The sequence below is a fragment of the Tyto alba genome, unplaced genomic scaffold (genome assembly GCF_018691265.1).
Source record: "Tyto alba isolate M040663 unplaced genomic scaffold, T.alba_DEE_v4.0 Super-Scaffold_33, whole genome shotgun sequence".
NCBI classification, from domain to species: domain Eukaryota; kingdom Metazoa; phylum Chordata; class Aves; order Strigiformes; family Tytonidae; genus Tyto; species Tyto alba.
The window spans coordinates 10442400-10462309 of NW_024881308.1; the positions used below are offsets into that span (position 1 = coordinate 10442400).

The 19910-nt window shown below is 41.1% G+C and overlaps 1 protein-coding gene across 2 annotated transcripts in view; it reads right to left on the minus strand.

Annotated features, from left to right (window-relative positions):
* Positions 1 to 8276, minus strand: part of BCAS1 (brain enriched myelin associated protein 1) — a 55511-nt gene extending 47235 nt beyond the window's left edge. Inside the window, exons 1-4 of one of the 2 annotated variants that reach the window (XM_032993586.2) lie at positions 8197 to 8276; positions 7523 to 7552; positions 2559 to 2632; positions 2385 to 2460 (exon numbers count right to left, since the gene is read on the minus strand). In XM_032993586.2, the coding sequence (XP_032849477.2) occupies positions 2385 to 2460; positions 2559 to 2627 (145 nt within the window). In that variant the 5' untranslated portion in view covers positions 2628 to 2632; positions 7523 to 7552; positions 8197 to 8276. Of the gene's footprint in view, positions 1 to 2384; positions 2461 to 2558; positions 2637 to 7522; positions 7553 to 8196 lie in introns of those variants that run through there. The other variant, XM_032993584.2, reaches the window with a different exon arrangement.
* Between the last annotated feature and the right edge of the window lie 11634 nt (positions 8277 to 19910).

The window sequence follows — 19910 nt, forward strand, 5'->3', positions numbered from 1 at the left end:
CTGGCAGTAGTTGAGTAATATATAATACGTCCTATAACAGTAACAGAAGAGAGGTGGTCAGGGTTACAACATCAGTCTTGTGACACAGTCTGAATAAATTCTCCTAAATACAACTAACCTCTTGGTCATAATGTTGTTAGCAATGCTGCATTCCTAGATGCCATTTATCTAGCTCTATGAATTACTGTGCTATACCCTAAATTCTCTATAATTTAAACAAAAGCACTTGACACAGTTAAATTTAGTTTATGAAGATCTCACTACAGATTAGACATACTCTGCTCTCCAAGATGGTCTACTATCTCCAGAATGAGAGCAAGGTAGGTTTCTGTAAATGAAAGGTACCACTAAGGCCCAGCTCAGGATCAGAAGTGGCATTTCACTGCAAAACCTCAGGCCCAGAGGCAATTATGTTATAGCAACGTCCCTCCAGGTATAATGCCTACCACCTTACAGTACTTTTCGCAGCCAATCACTTTTTCTAAATGACAAAGAACAGAAAAAATATACCTACACATATTTCATCTTTAATAAATGGTCATTTTGTATCTTTGAAGTCAAAGCAATGCACTTAAACATAGGACCAGAAATCAGAGAACAAGATGAAAATGTTTAGATCAACAATAAGGTGCTCACAATCATATTTGTTGAAATTGCTACTGAAAAGATCAGAAATATGGTTTCACAAAAAAAGTAGAGTTCGTTTCTAAGACTTTACAATCTTGTAGGTGAGAACAGGTAGCTAGAACTTAGATTTTTTAAATTATTATTTAATTTTTTGTAACCAGCTTGTAAAGAATTTTGCAAAACTTTCTTTTATGAAACCACTCAAAACACCCCCAGAAGGCTGAGTGCATGCCGAATGTTTCAAAAGAATGTCTTTTATTGCAGTCACTAAAAGAAATGTCCCCAAAACAGGTTCCTATTCCCTTCTTTTTCCCTTTGTCACCTTAATACATAATTACTCTGGATTTTAAATAATTTACAATAATGCATTTCTTCTGTGCTTGCATAATTCCATCACCATTTCCTACAGTCAATATTGTAACAACCTTGGGCACTTGGTAAGCATCCCTCACAGTCCTGGAGCTAAAACACCAGGTCAGTAGGTTGAAATCCCGTTGTGCCAACCTCAGGTGCATCTTGGAAGACCTTACAAAACTGAAGTTGAATGAGACACATTGAGCTCACTGGTACATAGATCAGTGTTATCTGGATGAACACAACAGTCATTTTTCTGGCCCATTACTGCCATACCTCCTCTGTAGATCCCAAGACACTCCATTTCTGCAAAGCTTTGTACTGTTCTCTAGCCTGCCTATCTTCAGGCATCATTATTAGGTAATTTGGGGATTAACCTGTAAATCTAGGGCACATTGTTGATTTCTTTTATAAACAGAAAATTTTAGAGGCTATCCATGTAACAGCCCAGTTTCTGTATAGCCCCAGAGTGTTGCCCACTGTGATCAGAGAATGGGTTTGGCAAAGCAAAGCAGCCTGATGAACAGCGCAAACATTTGCCTCACACCAGTTACTCCTCCACAGTAGTTGAAGAATATTTTAAAGCTCAACAAGTTTAGCTTCTAGCCTGGGTAAGTTTACTTTTTTCAGAGCATTCAGTCCCCTTGGTTGTTTGGTGTTTATTTACAGAAAAGACTCCTACATCCCCTCCAGACTACTGGTTTCCACAGCAGTGGACATTTGAGTCTGGCATCTGAGTATGACCTCACCTGGTAACTCCCTGCTAGCAGCAGGGATGCCATGACATTGTCTAAAGACAACTTGCTCTCTCTTCCAACACATGAGCTGCAAACCAACATTTCATTGAGTCCCCTCCAAACACAAAAACTCACTAACAGGCTGCTGATCCTTGCACTGGTGTTGTTGCTCTATCATGCCCCTTTTAAGAGCCCCAGTTTTTGCCCCTTGCAGCAGTGATTCCTCCAAGGCTCATTAGAGGCACTGTTTCCACCAAATCCCAAGCAGAGGTGGTTTATCACAGGACACCCTGAGGTTTGTGCAGCAATGTGAAAGGGACCAGTGCCAAACCACTCCTGCCCTATAATATTTCGTGCTAAACAAAATCTTCAGCTTATAAAGCCACTTTTTGTGGACCAGATGCAGAACCAAATTCTTAGAACAATTAAACAAACATCTTCCAGAGATCTTTAGAAATGTTTTCCTATTTTACTCTTTGCTACCGTTACGTTTTTCAGCTTCTGAAAAACCACACATACTGATTCACAAGTAAGAGCTAAAACATGGGCTCATCTTTTAATTTGAGACCATACACCCATACTTATTGTTACTCCAGTATAAGCCTCCCTCTGCCTGTCTGGTGGCAAAATCAAGTGCAGATATTCCTCCCTTTCCCCAGTACATACCTTCATCATTCATTGCAGGAGGTTGAGTCTGAACAACAGATCCATTTTTAATATCATCAGGAGATTCAGATAGAGTCTGAAACAGCAAACAATACAGTTCTTAGGACTGTGTACATAATAAGATTTGAAAATTGCAATACCCAAGAAAGATAAGAGCTGGTAGCTCTTACTTACCTGATAGCTCTTCACTGTGCTTGCATTGTCTTCCTTAGCTTCCTCTAGGATGCTCACTGTATTCCCCATAGTTCCTGAAAGGTGGAAGAAAAAAAAACCCAAATAACCCTTTCTTTCTCATTAATACAAATTTACTGCCTAATTCAAATTAAGAGACAGCCAATGGCGACAGACTTTAACAGGCTGTTTAAATTCCTGATAAGCCCCACCTGCTTTCCCAAAGGCACCTGCCCTAGACATCAGTCTGCACCAACCAGTCTTACTCAAACCCAGTTAAACAAAGGGACTCACAGCTGCTCACTAAAAATGGTACAAACTAACAAACTTTTATTGTTTGTTGAGGAAAACTGGTTGCAATCACATCTGCATCACTCATTAGGACTCAGTAGATAGTAACATGGAGTTAGTGGCAGAATAAATTTAAAAGAGATCAAAATATATGAATAAATTATAACAGCTTGGTGGGGTTTTATATTTTTGTTTGGCTTTCATTAAAAAAAAAAAAAGAGGAAGGAAAAGAGGCAGTATGTAAAGACATCATGCATGTAAACTCTGAAAATTAGGCCTTGTATGTCCTTCAGTAATGTATAACAAATCCTCTGGGGAAAACTGTTGCCTGTGGCTGTGGAAGTATTTGGCTTGCTCTAGGCAGCTTCACCAGTCAACTGCAGCTCACAGAAGTAACTGAGCTGAGTTTTCTTGGCTGGTTCGAGCACAGCCAAGACTGTAGCTGCAGCAAGTCAGAGACATGAACCAGCACCACAGCATTCATCTAGCTCCAGATGTGTTTTTCATGCATCTTGTGTTGCCCCAGCTGCAGCACCCAATACAGCACTGATACCCAAGCTAGTCAGTTTAAAATGTCTTTCCTATGTTCATATGTACTGGAGTTACAGCTCTGACTACAATCCACACATAATCTTAGCTAGTTAATTGCTATTAGCCAATTAAATAATTCGACACTTAGTGAAACTGTTCAGATTTCTTTAAATTTTGTTTTAGGAGCAATATATTTGATTCAATTTTAGCCTCCTTCCTATGTACAGTTACACATAAACTTGTTGGGGTTTTTAATTTTTTTCTTTTTTTCTTGTTTCTCCTCCCCTCTCCTCCCCTCCCCTCCCCTCCCCTCCCCTCCCCTCCCCTCCCCTCCCCTCCCCTCCCCTCCCCTCCCCTCCCCTTCTCTTCATTTAAAATACATTTATATACCAACTGAGCTCACTATGCTTTAGGACTGTAAATTCTTTGGGGCCAAACACACTCCCTGCAACATGTTTGAGGGGCAAACCAGACTGAAGTCAAGAGGAAGGTTCCTGTTGACTTTGGCTCAGAATATGTATGTATATATACTGTTAAAGCTACACAAATAAACAAGAAAGAGAAAGTATTCTGAGCCACACCTTGAAAGAGGAAGGTCTCCAAAGAGAGCAAGGCTGTTGGATGTCCTGCACAGCCACCGTGGGTACCAAGTGCTCTTCTGTTTTATTATTGCTCTCATTTATGTCTGTACGAATCAGTGAAGCTGCAGAGGTATGGATGAGAGCAACTTCTTTAGTGTTTTAATTAAACAACCCTTGGCTATTGGACAAAAGAAGGAAAAGTTGCTAAATCCTGTTCACTAGAATTTGAATGTGAGAAGTGGGGGCAGCTCTCCTTTCAGCCCACAGCCCCATGTGTCTGTTTCCAGTTACTGTTTACAGAGTTTAAGCTGGTTGTGGTTTTTTCCTAACCCCAATCTACAGACATTTGCTTTGGGATGGTCCAGATCTGGCTTCTATTTTATGCTGCACCCAGCTGATGTGAGATCCAAGCTGGGCCTCTCTCCAGCGGTGGTTATTGTTCTCCGCTAAGTGCCCCATGCCGCACTGGGCACGGAACGGCCCCCGCTGATGCTGAAGTATGAACTGCAGTCGTGCACTGCCGAGAATTGCTGCATATATAGTGGCTGTAGGACTGAGCCTTGATTTCAGAGTGCAGAGTTATTTTACAGGGATTTTATCTCCTCAGCTGACATTTCCACTATAAATCAGAACTTCTGATTTATGGTGGAAAACAGCCAACATTTCCTCATGGATGTACAATGGCCTCTTGTCCTTGCTATGTAATTCTGTTTCCTAGCAACTTTAAGCATCATCCTATCGGAGGAGACGAAAACAAGATTCAAATCCTACTGCTTAGTCTCGATGGTAAATTTAGTATCTGGTTGAATCTGAAGGATTTACTTTTGTTTTCCATTCACAAGGCTGCCTGGTTTATGCCAGGAGACAACTTAAGCAGAGGATGGAATATTTGCAGGTTACGTGCTTCCTTTTCCATATGTGCTGTAAAATCAGTACATATCTGCGGGGAGTGAGAGAAGCAAATTCCTTTTTTTTTTTTTTTTTTTTTGACAATGATTTGTAGCTTGATTTTCCATTGCTCCAGTTTCCTGTTGATGCAGCTCTACTCATGTCAGGTAAGATATCTTTAACTGATACAGAGCAGAGATCACAGGCTCAGATCTCTGACATATTTTGTCCTAGGAGAGATTACCCATTCTCTACAGTCAAGTTTATAATTCTCACTGAAATAAAACACACACAGTGGTCATGTGGAATTTTTAAAGATTTTCACTCACCAGAACCCTCTCTCTCATAGAAAGCTGGACAAGACTTGGAGGCTGTTTTTTCTAAAAATGGGACAGACCTGCTACATAACCCTCTCAAGGATATGATCCCAAATCACCAAATGCAGTTTTCCACCATGCACATATATAATATGTCTTCAGACTTCTTCCTTCCTTGCAACAGTAATTGATTACTGTATTGCATTGAGTTTTGCATTGTATAAGTGGTATTGCAGCTGAACATTTGGTGTGCTCTGGGTCACAGTGGCTACTGAAGAAAGGTGACAAGTCTGCAGACATTCCTCTGGGTACAGAGCTCAGTCAACAGCACATCCTCACAGTCCTGTCCCAGATCCTTCAGTGAAATTAGGAAGATATATATGTATGTATGCTTCCGCCCTATTTTAAAGAAAAAATGAAGGGTCACTGCCACCTATGGACAAAACTGAGTATCAGCAGAAGTGATAATAGACACAAAATGGTATCAAATTGGCAGAGTTTCAAGTTGCTAAGCAAATACTGTCACAGCTATTCACTTCTGCCATCTCATCTAGAAATTGCTGCTGTAAAGACTATTGCATTTGATTGCACCCATATGTGGCTCTGGAGTTGCATAAACGAGCAACTCCAGCTCTGTCATTAACATGAAATAGTTACATTTTTCCCAAAGTGCTCAGGCCTCTAGTTTATATGAACAAATCTATTTTTCTCTCGTTTGAAACACCTTTTCTTGAAGCTAAAATTATTAAATGTGGAGATGAAGAGGTTTTCTGAAAAAATAAGGGATTCCCACAAGGCTTTCATTTGGTGTCCTTTCCACCAATGCATTTACAAAGACCACTCTTTTCAACATTGACTGCCAAAAGCTAAGCACCAAGCCCCATTTTGACTCAGCTAAAATCCTCACACGAGCAAATGGATTTTAAAAAGTCACTGAGGACTTCCAGTGTGCAGTGACTTGCCTGAGAACTCTGCGTCTTTGGGAGCTCTCAGGAGCTGGCCACGCTGTTCTTCCCAGCGGTCAGAATCAGACATTTTCAACCCCTGAGGACCTCTGTCCAGCTGTGAATCCCACACTATCTCTTGGGATGCTGACTTAGTCTCTCCATTGGGTGTTTTGCTGTCTCAGTTATTAATCATGGTTATTTATTAGTGGTACAAACACCAGGCAGGACCTATTTTTGCCCTTTGTTTTATGTCTGAAAAACACAGAACTGGAGAACTGGTCTCTGTAGTAAGCTGTGAGTATGGAGCAAACCTCCACCAGACCTGGGAGGTGTGCCTGGCAAGATGTCTTTTTTATGAGAGAAGGTTTGACAATGTTTACAGGGACAAAATAATTTTGGGGGATTGAGAAGGGAAAAGAGATAGTGCTAGTGCGAGAATACGTCATTCAAAATGGGAAGAAAACTCTTAGAAATTGAGGAACTGGAGTAAGCTCATTCTGATCCTTAGGCTTCCTTTCTAGATACTGTTTTTTTGATTAAGTTTCAAGGATATTATCTTCCTGGGGGGCTCATTCAGACCAGCTGGAATGCAGCCTGACTGGTTTAAAAAGGAACATGAGCTACCAGTCTCCAGATCAGACACAGATCTGAAACAGTTCCTTTCCCAAATTATGCTTCACTGCTTCTACTGTAATTAAGAAAATAATCCAGAAGAAAAATAGTATCTTTTAGATTTTTTTTTTTTTAACGTTATCTGAACTGTAGTGTTCCCCAAGCATGAGCTCAAGGCTTGGAAAAATTCTCCTTTTTCTCTCACTCTCAAAAAGCATTGTTTTGGCCCTGGAAGAATGGTAAAAGCTTTGAAAACTACAAGAGAAAATTACAACAAAATCTGTGTTCTACTGTGTACTCTGCTTATATCCAGATAAACCTCACCTTTCCTATGTGTTGACCAACCTAGAATATTACAATCTGTAATCTGTGTCACAGTGACTATTAATAAAAAAAAGTACACAATTAATTCCTCGCTAAAACTTGCCATATGTTGTATGTAAATGTCAGAAAAAAAAATAATCAACTTTACTTAGTTCTCTTTACACCTCATTTAATTATAGGTATGTCCACTCTGAAGGTGTTGGGGAAAGACTTAAATAAACTCGTGTATATTCCAGAGGCAGAGGAAGGACCTAGCACACATTAATTCATGCAAAAAGCAGCCTGCATTGTGGCTGCAGGGCAAGGACTGAATCCTAAACCCTTTTGTACATCTCTGCCTTTCATTCTACCTCCTGAAAACCAGGTGGACACAGGGACGTGACAGTGTCTGGCTAGGAAGGCAGAGCTTCTGCTCTGGTTCATGTGGAACCAAGGAAGGACACATAATAGGATAGGGTTTTAGAAAGTCTCCTTACCTTCCTTCAATGCGGCTCGCAATTGCTCTTCTGCAGGAAAAGATAACTCAGACACGTGTTGGGTATGATGAAACCAGGGGACAAATACATCTGAGCATTGTCAGTGGCTAAGGAGGAGAAATGGACACACAATAGACACTAGAGAAGGGACAGGAGAAGGAAGGATTGAGATGACTCACCTAGAGCAAACAAGAAACACCCAAGAACAATTTGAACAGCAACCTAGCAGCTGGACGTGCATCCAGGACATGCAGAATTACAGTCCTTAAGGCTCTAGGAGCAGTTTTTAATACAATTCTTTCAGCCACTCTGCACTGTAGCCAAATGAGAAAAGCCACATAGTTCAAACATTCACACCCTGGGATTTCAGGGAGGGAACAGTTCAACAGGGCCACAAAGGTGAACAATCCCAGCTCGGCTGGTATAAACACTCTGTCAGAAAGATAATCCTATTCTTCTGTCCTTTTGCAGAAAAAGCCAGTGCACCAAAAGGGAAAATTTATGCCAGGCACTTTAAAGCCCAAACAAAATAAGCCAAGCACTTTCAGGAGCTCCTGATATCATTTAGCAGAAGAACACATGCAGGACTCGACTCAGGCATGGGACAGAGTGGCAGCAGAGGAAGAAGAAAAACAAATCCCAAGGAAAGCCAAACCAGCAGCAGCACGAGTTACCTGGGGAAGGGTGGCCGGGGCACCCAGCACCCCTGGGAACCAGAGCTGGTCCGGGTGAGGTGCTGCTCGCCCAGCCCGGGCAGCTCTGTCCCTGCCTCTGCCACCTGTAATCAGCCCAGGGAGTGCTCACAAACATTGGGTGCAAACACACAGAGGGGTGGAGTAGTCCACCTTTCCAGCCCTTCTCAGAATATTTTCTGCTCTTGAGCCTTCTGGCCACCCAAACCTGTTCAAATGCATATTGACTTTATGGCTTCGGGGCAGCCCAACATGGACACTCCATTGACTTTGTACTGAACACCTAGAAACCCCTTCCAAATATGGGGTTTTCCCACAATGGCAGAAAATAACAAATTACTTTAATAACATGGCTGTTTGCTGCAGTCAAAGTGGATGTTACTATCCTTCCAAAACGTGCAAACTGACTAAGTGTTTATATTTTAAACCTATTGTCACAATTCACTGCTCCCTTGCATGAGTCACTAAGCCCACGCTCAAACTGGGGGTGTTTGGAGCAGGGAAAGGCTTTCTGTTCTGAGTTTTCACACCACCTCAGCCAATAAAACTTGGTTTCAGGAACTGGGGTTCCCACAGGCTGTTGTAATACCAACAAAAAATTCCTTATTTTATAGTTTGAGAAAGCAATAGCAAGGAGTTGTGAAAGGTTCACACAGGGCGATACCATAAACCAGTTTGGGGACTGGCTGGAGCTCCTGATGCAAGGCTCCAAGAGAGACCACGCTCCTTCCCAGCACAGTGGGTGACAGCAGCAATGCTGTTAACACTGTCATGATGTGCAGATGCTAAAAGCACAATGTCAACTTCTCCTTAATTATTAATGAAATATCCTGAGGCCAGGGGTTCCCAGAAGTTCTCTTTAGGCTGCCTTTCATCCAAGCCTGGTGTACATAGATCACTTGTCTGTCAGCTTCAAGTGTTCAAATATATTAACCAGCTTGTTTCAAGTACTCCATTGTCTGCACAGTATGTGTCTCAAGATTCAAATAAACTGGAATACCATTGCAATTCCTGCGATCTTTTTCCCTATTGACTTGCTTATATCAACCGGATGGCACTTTTATTTCTGTGTTGCTTTATGGTTTTGAATATAATTCTATTATTAGCCATGATAAAGAAACAGAAACAGATCTGCAACATGGGTGATGTGCTGGCTGTCAATGGTGTTAGATGCTTCAGAGGATGATGAAGAAACTGTAAACATGGAAACAGAGATTCTGATAACATCCACCACCTCTGCAGTATATGGGAGGATGAGTGGATATTCTGATTCCCTTAGGTCTTCAAGCATTGGGTCAAGCATCTTTATAATTTTCCACTTATTTTATCACCTTTGATATTGAAAATCCTTGCCTACTACAAGCTGAGATGATACTACACAAGTTCAGTCTCATTATCCTGTCCAGAGAAAGAATATGATTTTGGGAACGGTCTCTGGGTCGCACATGTAGTGGTGGCAATAAAACTTATCTGCAGGCTAAGGCACAAAATACCAGTCTGGCTGCAAAACCAGTCAATCATTCAGTGACTCTGGGCTAGTTTTCATTCACTTTTTTTTTTTTTTTTTATCTTTCTCCTTGTGTTGAAATATTATCATGAAGTAATTTTGAAACAAAATGTAAATATTTAATTCCAGAAGTACTTAATTTGTTTAAGAAAATGTCATTAAGATTCAGTATACTTTTGCACCATATTTTGTTTTCCATGGATCTATTTGCACCTAAAATGTCATAAGATTCAGCCTTAAAAACTTAATATGCATCATGAAAAGAATAATTTGGATTATCATATACTTCACCTTATGGCATGTGCTGTGAATATAAGAATAAAAGTACTCCTTTTCCTCAAAAAAGTCTGCTATTAGAATTAAGCCTGAACAGATGGTAGTATTGCTGAAGGATGTTTCTACACTTTCCTATATTTTCCACAGAATTGTGTTTGCCACTATTCATTAGCACAAATTTTTCCCCTTCATGACTTGAATTGAGTGGGAATAATTTAGATACTTTCAAAAGAAAAGGTCACTGCCTAGCTTTGGGCATTTAACAGAAGTGCTTAACTGAGGGGACGAATCTCCTTTGGATGCTACGTAACCTGTTCGGGACAAATCAGGAGGTTGTTGTGACACCCATCTGAGGTGCCTTTCTCTCTCAAGTCCGATCCCTGAATTTTGGCAGCTGAGTTGGATACCTGCAACCAGGTGATGTGAATACTCTTAGTGTCCCCATATATCTGTCCACAGTATCAAGGCTATTTGTGTTGAGATCAAAGCCATTTCTCCCCTCCTCCTCATAGCTCATCCTTCTCTGACCTGATTTGGCAGCACTTATGACAACAGAAATAACTACAGCAAATATCAGAGGAAATGTCTTTCTGCTGTGACTCCTCCAGCACCAGTGCAATTACACTGAGAGCTAATTTGCTGTGCAGTCATTGAGATGCTCTTCTTGATTACACTGGTGTAACCTTATTAAATCAGAGAGATCAGAGCGAGGTTTATACCGATTTAATTTTTCCAAGTTATGTGATCCTAATGGACAATTAAGCATCCATTCTTTGAGGTATATTTCAGCTCTGGTTTTATTATTCTTTTACAGCCATTTCAAAGATATCCCATGTATTTATAAAGGACAGACCAGAGGGGCACATGGTGAGTTTTGTTTTGCTTCATGCTTGGAAATTGTTTAGCTGGCTGTCAGAGCATAGAGGAGAATCTTCTCCAAAGCGGAGAAACCTGTGTGCTGCTTTCATTATTTTTCAGTGATCAAAATGCTTTTTTTTTCTATCTAAAATCTACAATGAAACTGTCACCAAATGTATCTTTCTCCTCTGCAGGAAATGCTCAGCTTGTGCATCTGACAGCTGCATAAAACTTCCTGTTAATTAATGGCAAAGAGCTCCCAACAATTATATATGATTAGCCAGCTTCTTTTATTACTGTCCAGAATGAGAGCCAACAGCATTCAAATATTGGCAATTAAGGAGTGGATTAATATTGGTCTATATTTGCATCTGCTTTTGCTATATGCAGTCTTGAAAGGGGCTGACATGTTAATTCAAGGTGAGGACTTCCATCTGGCTGTTACGGTCAAGGTTTATTTAGCAGAGCAGGAGGGATGAGCAGCAATACACCCTTAGCAACACTAGAGAGAGCTGAGAGAAGGAACCTGCAGGAGAACAGCTGAGTAAAAAAAAAAAAAAAATAGGCATAACTCCCATCAAATTCTGATAGTTTCAGACAAAACACAAATGAAGCTTTGACTCAGCCTTTCCCATTTCAGTCCCAAGAGGATGGATGATGTGAGTCATGGACTTCCTTCTTCTTTCAAAGGAGGGAGGACTAGCCCAACATTTACATTGCTTAATTTACCCCGATCCCAAGCAGGGAGAGCCACGTGAGACACCTAAATCCCAGAGCCAGGCCAGCCCCCAGCAGGACCTGTCTGCCCTCAGCACCCGGGCAGGGTTGGACCGACTGCCCGAGGGGTGACACACCGGCCTCTGAGGTCTGCAGGGTTTGCCCTGCACTGATGATGGCTGACTAACAGCTGTAAACAGGGGTGAGTTGTGAAATAAAAGATGCTTATTTTACATTGAAAAATTCCAAGTTCATTGAGTTCAGTTTTATTCCTGTCCAAGACGACCATGGAAAGGGTAAATTTGGTTCATTTCTGCTTTCTTTGGTCAGAGAAGCAGGCTGAAGTACAAGGAATCCATCAGGGCTGCAAGTCTGAAGCAGGTGATTTGGTTCCAGCCAGTACTGAAAGGAAGCAGACACCAAAGTAAATGGAGTTGGTGACATAGAGTCGTTTCTCATGGAAACTCAATAAATCCATCAGGAGCTACGTAGTCATCTCCCTTTCCACCATTCTGTGGTTTCAGCTTAATCTGAATGTCCAAACCACATTTAATATGATCTGAACATCCCAGTGGGAATTTTCTTCAATGAAAATTCTGGCCAGATACATCATTTAATACCAGGTCTGAGGGAAGGCTGTCCTGGCAGCAAGAGTGTTTGCACACTGGCACAGTCATTTCAAAAGAAAGGAAGATACTGTCCCATCCGACACTTCAGTGCAGATGGCAGTGGGAAAACAACACAGCAACTCTTAGTCTTCAGGTGTAACCTTGCATTTCTAAGAAAGCCTGAGTGAGACCCAAGGCTCAGGTTTGTCAGATCAATATAAATTACTTCAGTAACTCACTGTAGACAGGTTTCTAGAAACTCAGACTGGTGTCGTTACAGACCTGGTGCTTTGACAACTGAAGTACCCCAAAATCAGGTGCTGTCACTCCTAAACACCTGATCCCTGGAGTGGAATCTATAATCCTTGGGACAGACATGAGCTCAAAAGATGGTGCAGAGGTAGAGTCAGACACATCCCACCAGCAACGCAAACATCCTCATCTTTTGGAGTGCAGGTGCTGTTTTGAACTACACAAAGAAAGCACATCTAACTCATGTGCCTCCAAAACTGAAATACCAGACTCAGAGTTACAGGGAAAACTGTTTCTACTTAAGTTCTGCTTAAGTTTTAAGCTTTATTGGATCTGGCTCTTTTATAGTTAGCGATTCCTAGTGATTACTGAAGAATTATGTTTTCAGCAAGTAGGTTTTCCCCACTGTCTGTTAGTGAGTTCATATTAATTGTTGAATCTGTCTTGTATTTAGCCAATGTGGTCTGAATGGGTAATGAAAAGGAGAGAATAATTGCTTCAGCGCGGGGAGCTCCAGGGAAGCAGAATCATCAGTAATTATTACCATGCTCCCCATACCTCTCAGCGGGGACTGCGAGCAAGGCTGCAGCCTGAGTTACTGTGGTCTCACTCTGAAATAACTCCACCAAACCCAGTGGAATCCCTCCAGATTCACACTAATGTGAAAGCAGAATTTGGCTCACGCACTTCAGCTGAAACACCATGCTGAATGAGAAACATTTGCTCCTACTGCTTACCAGAAAGAGCCTGAACATGGTTTTTCAAAATCATGTACTGCAACCTCTAGTTTCTCCAGACACTGACTGTGGTTCACAGTGTTGAAGTAGGAAGGGAACTGGTAATCTGTTATTGTCCCTCCTTTCCCCATCACAAGAAAACAGGTTCCTGCTGTCACTATTTTTTTAAAGAGGGAGAATTACAAAATATATACCAGCTATTTCTTCATGTGGGAGCTTCTAGAACAGATAAAAGGTTACTGTGTCAGGATTGAAACAGAGACTTATTGTATACATAGTGCCTTAGTGGGTGGGACAGGCATTTGAACCACAATTATTCTCCTGTATGAGCATTTTATGTTTCCATCAAATATGCACTGATGATAACAATACTATGTTAAATATTTCACTTCATTAATATAGCTTCTGCAAAGGCTGGGTCACAACTTTCACCAGCTGTCACAGCTTTGAAGCATTCAGGCTGTACTTTCCCCCTGCCAGCCTGTCATCCTTTCCCCTCCCAAGCCTGAAATATAGAATGTGAGGAACTTTGCTTACTAAAAAGAAAAAATAGTGGGGGAAAAAGCATTATTGTAGACCATGTATTTCATTCTTCACTTCAGTGAGAAACTAGTCTGGTCACATTCAGCGTGGACCTGCAGCAGCATTAGCAGTAACAGAATTATCTCTAAGAGAGTGCTTGATCCATGTGGATCATGTCTATGATGCTTTTCTGCCCTGAGGAGGAGGCAGAAGTGATGTTAAGACTGTACCAGCAGACAATGGGATGGGCTGAGCTGGGGATAAATTCTGGCTTTCAGGCAGAGGGCGAGTCCCCACAGTCAGATTTTGCCTTGGCAAATGCCTGGTGCCAATTGCCACAAAGGTGGTGTCAGCAGTCCTGTCTTTCTGTTATGGTGTTGATTTTAAACCTTTATCCCACCACCAGCTGCTCTCATGGCTTTGGGACAAGGAAAATGTCCTGATTCTCTTTTCTTTTCTTTTATTTGGACTTCTCCTGAGAAAACAATATTGGCTGGTCTCCTAGGCACCTTGTTTTGATGCTTCATGCTCACAGGTCATGATCTGGGAAAACTCTACATACAACTCCAGTTGTGAATTCCTGCAGCTGCCGCAGTGTGCAGAGTTAATATTCCTCTTCAGTGCAGGAGAGGGCCCTTAGGTCACTGCAGGATTAGGACAGCTGGAGCTAATTTTTCTTTCTGGAAAAATACAATTTTCTAAACTTCTGTCAAGTGAAAATACAGGCATGGATAGCCCTAACCTTAGTACACAGAAGGAATAAAAGCTTTAAACTGTGCAAGGAAACATTAATTTCAGTGAATGCCTGTGGAGTATAAGAATATTATATAATTTTATTGCTACCACTGGAGATGAGCTTCCACTGAAATATCAGATATGACCTTTGCCAGTTCCTGCACTGCCCCTTTCCCTTTCTGAAATCATTACCTCAGCACTTTGGTTGAACTCTGTGACCCCACCGTGTGACTCAGCAAGTTCTTGATTGTTAGAGCTAAAGCTTTATTTCAGGATAACTCCTGGCTTTAACAGACCGGGCCTGTCCTTCAGCACAGCTCCACGGCAGTTGGTGACATTACACCAGCAGGTTCACTCAGCAGATCGTGAACGTGACACAAGTCAGCTGGGAGAAACAAAGCAGGAATTTCAGGCAGCATGGGAGGACTTCTTGTAAATCGACTTGATTCATGAAACCAGTTGTTTCATGTACAAGAAAATATGACACGCATATTGGGATTTCATAGTTTTATTGATTCAGTGGTGCTTGTGTTTGCATTTAGAAACATTTTGATAGGTTTGTAGGGTTTTTCTTTGAAATTAATTACCACCATGAAAAAAAAAGTCAATGTATAAAAAATAGGCAAAGAGGAGTTATTAAATATTCAGAATTTATACTGCAATTCAAGAGATCTACAGTCTACCTGTAACTCCTTATCCGCAAAATCAGTAATACTGAAATCCACTAATACTATAAATTTTTGAAGGGGATACTATTATGAGATAGTAACTTCATAACGAAATTAAATATTTAAAACTGTAAACTCTCAAAAGCAAAAGTGAGAGCTATGCATAAGAAAGCTAGCAGCTAAACAAATTTCTCTCATCCACAGGTCTGACGTTGCGGTTCAGCTCTAACCTCCCACAAGTGATCAGTGCTGCATGAAAGCTCGCTGCTATTAATTTCGTAGTGAGGAACAATATTTCTGGGATGAATGAAACAGTTGATTTTAATTTGTCAGATCTGAATTCAAAATTAGTAAAAAAAAAATTAAAATATTTCTAGGCCTGATGCAGCTTGGAGCAATTCCTTCTGGATTCAAAATCATGTATCAGTTTTTGAGCTTTAAATGAAGAAGATTCACCTAATTTAAGTGGAATTATCCAGGAGTGACAGTTACTATCTGACACACTGTGCCATTCAGTGACCAGGGTATGACCTGACCTGTCCTCCATGACCAAGGCTTGGGATTTGTACTTTCTGTGTAACCTTCAACTTTGTCCTTAATTTTGCCCACTTGTAAAATGGATTGACGGCTTTATCTCCAACCACATGCTCATTATCAGTTTGCAGAGGCTTGGGATATTATTGCAAAGGGACTCCCCAAGTGTCCAAAGAGAAGCCAAACCTCAAGGCCTTACTCTCGGGCTTCAAGAAAAATACACGCAGACTCATGAAGAAATGCAAAAACTTTTGTTCTTTCTCCATTTCAAAGGTGCATCCCCAAACACTGTTGATTGTTTGCAATTTAATAGCTAGATAAATAGTGTTCCTTCACAAATTAACCTGAAAATGGCTAGGATGCAGTTTTTTAAGGTGAGAACTTAAGTCTTTTCTTCCCTGTTCTTCAGGACCGGTTATGATGACATTCTCCTATCTGTTGCCCCACTGCAGTCCTTATGATACTCAAAATTCAGTTCACAGGTGAGCTTTGGAGGACAGAAGTGATGTTGTGACTTCCAGTTAAAACCCTAGCAGGTATTTCTCCAAAGGCAAACAGTGTGGATTCCTTCCTGCCCTCTCTGCTACACATCAGAGGATTTGTTTGACTTCAGATGTTGTGTTAATTTGTCAACATATTCCAGAATATATTCACAATTGAATTAGAGGTTCTGATATCACTGTGGCAGAGGTTTTCCTAATGCAGAACAGGTGACTGTGTGGTATTTGGAAAATAAAACTTTTGCAGTCTGGCTTTTTAGAACTAGATCATTATACACATGCATGACCAAAATAACATTCCCTTTGAGTTCATGGACTTGTAAAGTCATAAACTTTAAGATTCTCTCCCATTATACATCTCTAGTCAATATTGTCCAGATTCCTCATGCTCTAGTGTAGTATCACAAAGTCTTGCATGTCTCTAAAAATCATCATTGAGGAAATACAATAAAACAATCCAGGTGATAGCTGAATGAGTAACACTTACAAAAGTAAGCAAATTATAGCTCAGATAAACAAAGCCTAGAAGCAAATGTGGGTTGGGTGAAAGCACCTATTGGTCTTGTTAGTACAGAGTGATTGCACTTTGCCTTTGGGAACGGTGCCAAAGGGAATGCCTTCTGGGTGGAAAAGCATGTCTCCTGGCTAGCTTCAGTACTGGCTTGGGGTGAGACTACGTACGCACTGAATGCCTCCACAAGTTTAATCCTCCGGTGAGGAGGTGAAATGTCAGCAGCACAGATCTAGGCATGGCTGGTTGTAAGAAATGCGAGTTAGGCCTCCCCTGGCAACGAACCCTAACTGATAGCTGGAAGTGGCCAGAATGTCTTGGCCAGCAACACCATGTTCAATGAAACTGTCTGTGTGAGCGCAGGACAGGACACCCTCCCACCTTCCCGTGAACCCTGATGTGTATCTAGCTGCACCTAGGTGCTCTCATTGATAATAAGGGCTAAGTAAAGATATAACTGCATGGAAGCAACTGTACTGAAAAAAACCACACAACAAGATAGGGTGGGTTGTTATCAGAGAACTTCAGCACAACAGGAACTATACAAAGGTAGATGTGAGATGGTGTGGTGAAAACACAGCTATCCCAAATTTACAAGCTCCTATTCCTCTCTCATTTCTTGCCCGCTCAGTTGCACAGCTTTTACTGAGGCTACTCCCAGATGGGGCTTTGCAGAGCTGGGAGTTGGTGTGTACCAGCATCCAGCCCTGTCTCAGGTTGTGGCTAAACCGGGTGGCACCGCGCCATGTCCCTGCTCGGAGCAGAGGTCCTTTGGTGGATCCCAGGTAGCCTCAATGCGTCGTGTGGTTCTTTCACACGAAGGGATCGGGGGGGGGGGTGTCTGGATGTGGCACTGGGAGCCATCCTGCACAGCGTGCTCTTTCAAGAGAGCCAGAACCCTTCCAAAAGCTGGAATTTTCCCCATTTTACAGTAGAAAATAGGCAGCCCAACTTCAAAATATTAAATGAAGAGGATTTCCTTACATATCTTAAAACTATGAAATATGGAGTGCAAATATTTGACTCATCTACCAATTTTTTTTCTCCCAATCTGCCCTTTGTAGGAGTAGTTTAAGGGCAAGAGATGTGGAAGGGATTGTTTTGTTTACAACTCCGTCTTGCTGCTTCTAATAAAGACTTAAGAATATGTCTTATCTCTCCATGATTTATTTTAATTTAATCATCCTCTGATAACCATGAACCACTCAATATTTCCTTTGATACTTAAATATGAAGAGTTCTTTTAATATTTCTTTTTCTGCCAAGCTCCAGTTCATTTCAAGTGTTATTTTTGGGCCTTTCTCTAATTTACCAATTTGGAAATAGTGCACATAGATTAAATGCATAAGTACTACCTTAATTCCAAAGGAGAACACAAGACGGTTAACTTATTTTTATGAATGCATCTTGATATATATTTAAAAGCCTGTTGCGTACTTACACTGTAAATCAAATGATGAATTTGTTATTCTTTGCTACTTGTGCCTTTTCATATTGATTGTATCCTGCTTATCTTCTTCCTCATAGGTCTCTACTTTGAAGCATTATTTTTTTTGTCATAGTTAGGTCTGGTTTTTTGTTGTTGTTGTTGTTTTTCTAGTGTGAACTATTCTTTATCCTCTAAACCACTTCTTCATAACATCTTTACAGAAGTGCAATAAATGGTGACTGATCTCCACATCATTTTTTCCTGCTAAATAAGTAAAGTGAAATTTTACCTTGAACAAGGTGAGTCATTGTCAGGTGAGTCAGGGCTAATAAGAAATCACATGAAATCACAGGATAAGTGAGAAATAACACTAAAGCCAGGCTTTCTATAGCTTTATTGTGACAAACAGGAAAAAAAAGCTCTTTGTGCACCAAGGCTCTCTAATTTTTGTCTTCTGGGTATTTACAAGCTCTGACAGCCCTCTGAAAGAGAGACAAGATTTCACCTAGGATTTCTGATGAGAAATAGGCAAGAAGAAATTAATTCTTCACTAACTAATACCTCTTTACCTACAGAGGCTTAATCATCTTCCTGTTAGTAAGCTTCTCCAGCTCTCAGTAAGCATATTTACTTATAGAAGTTGATAACTTTTGACATCTCTTTTCACAATTTTAAGAGGTCTGTTGCCTGCTTTGCACCTTTTATTCCTTTCTGCTCAATTCTTCTATTGTTTTTAGCCCCACATTAAGATTCAACGGGGTAGGAAACAACATGGACTGGTGTTTATATGGCACAAAGCACAGGGTAAAGCAATTCCAGAAAGGTAGTTTGAAGGTACTACATTATTAAAAATTGTAATCTCGCCTAGCAGCAATTTTTAAAGAGACACTGGACATTAAAAAAAAAAAAAAAAAAAAAAGAATAAGGGCACAGATCAGGCGGTTGCTGCTACTGACATCATTCATTCATGTATAGAAGGTAATTTACCCTATAGATTTTATTTGGAAACTATCATCAAATTATAAAATTACCCACACTGCTTTTGCAGTGGTGTGGTTTCCCCCTTTTTTTTTTTTTTTTTTCTCCCCAGTTCTTAAATTATGAATTAGGTAGGTGATGGCAACTCTAATGCATGAGACAGAGCAAAAATTATAAAAAAAACCCCCACGACTTTCCACACTGCAACAATTCTGCGGTGTAACCCTGGGGATGAATTCACCTCGCCAGAAGACGTTGTGCGGGCCGGGGCAGCCCAGCGGCAGATGGCAGCCTTAAACCGCGCTCGGCCGGGAGCCTGGCCAAGAGCTTGGCTTTATGGGCCAAAAGAGGCAGCATGGGCCCTGGGGTTTGAAAGGCAACATCCACCTGGGAGGTTTTAAAGCATGGAATCTGCTTTGGGGCTGAACCTCACTGCTCTCTGACAGCCCCCGCCTTCCTTCCCGCGTAGGTGAAAACTGCCCGTGTGCTGATCCCTGGGGCTGCAGATGCTCAGTTCTGCATCTGAGTAGTTCAACCTACACAGCTCTATTGTGGATTGTCAGAGCTGTTCCCAGTAAGATAAAATGCCTTCAGATAAGCAAAGTTTTCCACTTGGGGTATTAAGCTAAAAGATGAGGACCCCTTTTTCTATCTGTGCATAGTTCTGTCATGTGTTCACAGGTGACCTGGGAAACATCTTTTAACTCTTAACAATGAGCCTTGCAGTTCAATGAGTGAAAAAATTACTCAGGGTTGACTCAAAATGAAAATATTTCTGAAGAAAGTGAAAAATAAATCCTCAAATGGGCTAGGTCATCTGGAAAATGTTACTTGATCAGAAACTATGCATTACATAACTCACTC